The 3,477-nt window shown below is 43.9% G+C and overlaps 1 protein-coding gene across 1 annotated transcript in view; it reads left to right on the top strand.

Moving 5' to 3' along the window:
* Nucleotides 1-114: 114 nt before the first annotated feature.
* LOC104537401 (UTP--glucose-1-phosphate uridylyltransferase-like) overlaps nucleotides 115-3,477 on the top strand; it is a gene marked incomplete at its 3' end in the record, with an annotated part of 18,189 nt that continues 14,826 nt past the window's right edge. The window contains exon 1 of the mRNA XM_010180269.1: nucleotides 115-133. Within this exon, the coding sequence (XP_010178571.1) occupies nucleotides 115-133 (19 nt within the window). The remainder of the gene's footprint in view (nucleotides 134-3,477) is intronic.

The raw sequence follows: 3,477 nt of genomic DNA on the forward strand, positions 1-3,477 counted from the left end.
GGGAGGTAGCTTGCCCTCCTGACCTTCTCCTCCCCAGCCTTGGCGTAAAAAAAGACCAAAACAATTCTGTTTGTATTTATAAGAGCAAAGTATTTATTTTATTAAAGAGCGAAAATGTCGTCTTTTGTGAAAGGTAAGCTGATGTGCTTTGTAATTTTTTTTTCACTCTTCACCTGTGTGTTTGTAGATTTTTTCCTTTTTTAAAAAATCTTGCTCTCTCCAGCAGCCCGGTATAGTGCAGGCAGTGGTAGGTGCAGCAGCCCGATCGGCAGCCGAGTTGCGACATGCAAGGGTTTCCCCAAAGTGGTGTTTCTTATTGGGCAGCAGGGCCTCTGCTGCTTCTGCTCTACTCAGTATGCTTACCTCGGTGGATTCGTGGCTCTCTTGTACCATACCTTGTACCGTACTTCATACTGTATCATACCTTGTACAGTACCGGTGCACGGTGAAAGCTGGCAGTTGTAGCAGCAGGGTTCTTATCCGGGGCTGCTGCACAGGCAGGATCTGGAGTGTACAGTCTCGCAAGTGCAAATCTGCCCCTTCCACTAAGCTGTCTGTTAAGGTTGGGGGAGAAAGAGCACTGAGGTCGAGTGTCTACACCTCCTTTTAGAGGCTTAAGTGTATTTTGGCGTTTTCTGATCCTGATAGGCTCCGGCACTCTCCTTTACTCTGTGTGAGCATGTGTGTACGTGGTCTGAGTTTCAGATTCCTTTATTGCAAAACGGGGAACTAGCCCACAAGAGGTCATTCCATGAAGAAAAATGACTTTGGTGCATTGCTGTGGCAGTTTTCCTCCTTTCCGATATTCTTAGTGGTGCGTGAGTGCTTTTTGTGATGAAAACTGTGCCTGTAGGTTTCCTTAGTGTCAATCTGCGCAGGCCTATGAAGAAACGTAATGCTGCCTGTAGAAAGAACATGAATGGGTCTTTTGCTGTGCAAGCCTGGATGTTGCAGGAAACCGAGGGCCTTTGCAGGCTTTGGGAAATTGCCGTCCCTCACCCAGTGGATGTCTCGGACTTGTGCAACACTTGCTGCGTAAATGTATCAACTGCCTGCGAATGTCCTGTGGCACCTGGCAAAATGCAGAGAGCTGAAAGCAGGGAGTGTTACAGCCACGTTGCTCAACTGTCCGTGCTGAAAGTTGTCAAGATAAGCCCCTTCTTGCTGTGAAATGCATTACGAAAATATGTTCTGAATCGTTCTTTTTTAATGGAATTGGCTTATCTCAGCCTGCTGCTGAAGGTAGCCATCTTGCAGGCAAGTGATATTATTTATGAAACTGAAACCTGGAGAAACCTATGTAAAGATCATAACCAGTTTTAAAAATGTGACCAAGTATTCAATAATCTGAAAAGCTATTCTGAATGAAGTATCCACCATTTAAGCACGCTTTTATCAAACCAGTAGTACTAAAACGTGTTGCCAAAGTCAAGTGATATTTTTACCATGAGGATCAGCTGCTAGACTGAGAAATCCGGCTGCATCTGACCGTAACACCTGAACTCTTGGTGTGTGCAGCTGGCAAGAATGACTTCCTCGCTTGCAACTTTCCAAGTTAGCTCAGGCTAATGTGCTCATCTGTTAAGGAGAGAGAGTGCATAGGTTTCACTTCATGTATGCTTCAGTCTGACACATGTTGACAAATCTTGCCTCTAGTAGTAGGAAAAGAAAAATGTTTGTAAAGGCTGAGTGGGTACGTTCAGTTCTAAAAATCAGATGAAGTAATATTTATTAGCATGATGTGTTATAGTGTGGATATTTAAAGAGATTTTTATCCTCGTCAGGGATAAAAATTGCCTTGAACTTTCAGCGGAGTTGGTGGGAGTTAAGGCATGCACGCTGTGCCCTTAGCACAGGGTTCAAGGATATAGCGTTTAAAGTTCAGCTGCATGTTTTAATTTACCAGCCACCCTTCCTGATTTTTATGCAAGTAGTCCGGCTACAAGGAGACCTAAATAGTTTTCTGTTGTAGGTCTTTCTGTATACTTAGTTGGATTGCAAAACTGATCACAATTCATAACCCTCAGTCCAAAAGATTGCCGGTTTATTCATGAGAGAGGGGACTTCTTGCTTGACTTGTCCCACGACTCCATCCTGCGCTCGGTCCTTGTACCAAGGCAGTGAAGTTCACTTCTGAATGAATTAATGAACAAAACTAATCAATCTTAATGCCTTCTCCATTTTAGTGTAGAATAACGGGAAGGGCAGCAGAAAGGAAATGCGTACAAACCAGGGGTCACTGCTCTTCTGTTCTTGTGCAGTTTTCCTGAGGACTTCTGTCCTTTATTTTGTTTCTGATAGCATATAAAGACATTTTTGTTAGCTGGATCTTTCATATTTTGTTCATACATCAGTTATGAAGTTATGTATCATAAATCTGCAGATACTGTGCCATAGGCTGTAGTTGGTGCTGTGAGGGCAGGGGGCAGGTTAGCAGTGAGAGCAGAGCACAAAAACATGCTAGAAATAACAGTGGGGGCAGGAGGGTTTGAGTGAAGCTCTCCACATGTCAGACACCACCGCAAACTTGATTAAAGAGCTCGCCTTTCTCTGCTACTTGAGGACGCGCTTCCTACTGGAGACATTAAAATAAGGTATCCTGGGTGGTCATTTTTGCAAAGCCCAACGTTTTCTGAAGCCTTGACTATTTAATAATTCTTTTCTGTTCTGTGCTAATTTTCTGCCCTTGAGTCTTCCACTACCTTATCCCCACCCTTTTCTTCCTTCAGATGGGCGTTCAGGAATACCGGTCCTGTAAAAGTGAGCTTAGGCTGAAATCTGAGGCGTTGGTTGTGAAATAGCTTGGAAAAGGCATTTCTTTTTAAAAATAATTTGGCAGTTTATGGCTGCACGTACCCTTGGAAATCTCTTCCTGCAGTTATCCAACAACCCTGCCTCCTGTCTGATTTTTAGAGGCACAATAACTACTTTTCACTACAGCCTTAGGAAGTTTTATTTGCCTGTAGGAAATAACTGCTTTCAAATATGCAGTGGCACTGGCCTTTCTACTTCCTCATTGCTACTAGGGTGAAAAGAGAAATCAACCTTCACATGGGGTGTTAAATTAGCAGAAGCTCATGCTGAAGGACTGCAGTTGTCTTTCTGCTGGTGGTAGGCTGAGGTGCATAAATACCAGCTTCTTTCCCAAAAGCTCTGAGAGGCAGCTGCACAGGAACAACTCGTGCTGACTTCCTTGATGTTTGGACCAATGCTGCTGTTGCATTCTGGCTTTGGGGGAGCCTTTAGGGAGTGTCGCAGATCCCCATGCAGTCCAAATCCTGGTGGACATATCTTAAGATAAGTGCTTAAAAGCCTCTGCCTTGCAGTGGCAGGTTAAAAGCAGAGGCTTTGGGTTGCTATTTCTCTTGGCTGCTTAGTTACAGCATTCAAATTCTTACATACTCAGAACAGATACTTTTCCTACATCAGGCAAACACATGTTTTTATGGATGCCAGCACTGTCCTTCCTCTCTCTTT

The sequence above is a fragment of the Mesitornis unicolor genome, unplaced genomic scaffold (genome assembly GCF_000695765.1).
Source record: "Mesitornis unicolor isolate BGI_N332 unplaced genomic scaffold, ASM69576v1 scaffold47352, whole genome shotgun sequence".
Taxonomy (NCBI): Eukaryota; Metazoa; Chordata; class Aves; order Mesitornithiformes; family Mesitornithidae; genus Mesitornis; species Mesitornis unicolor.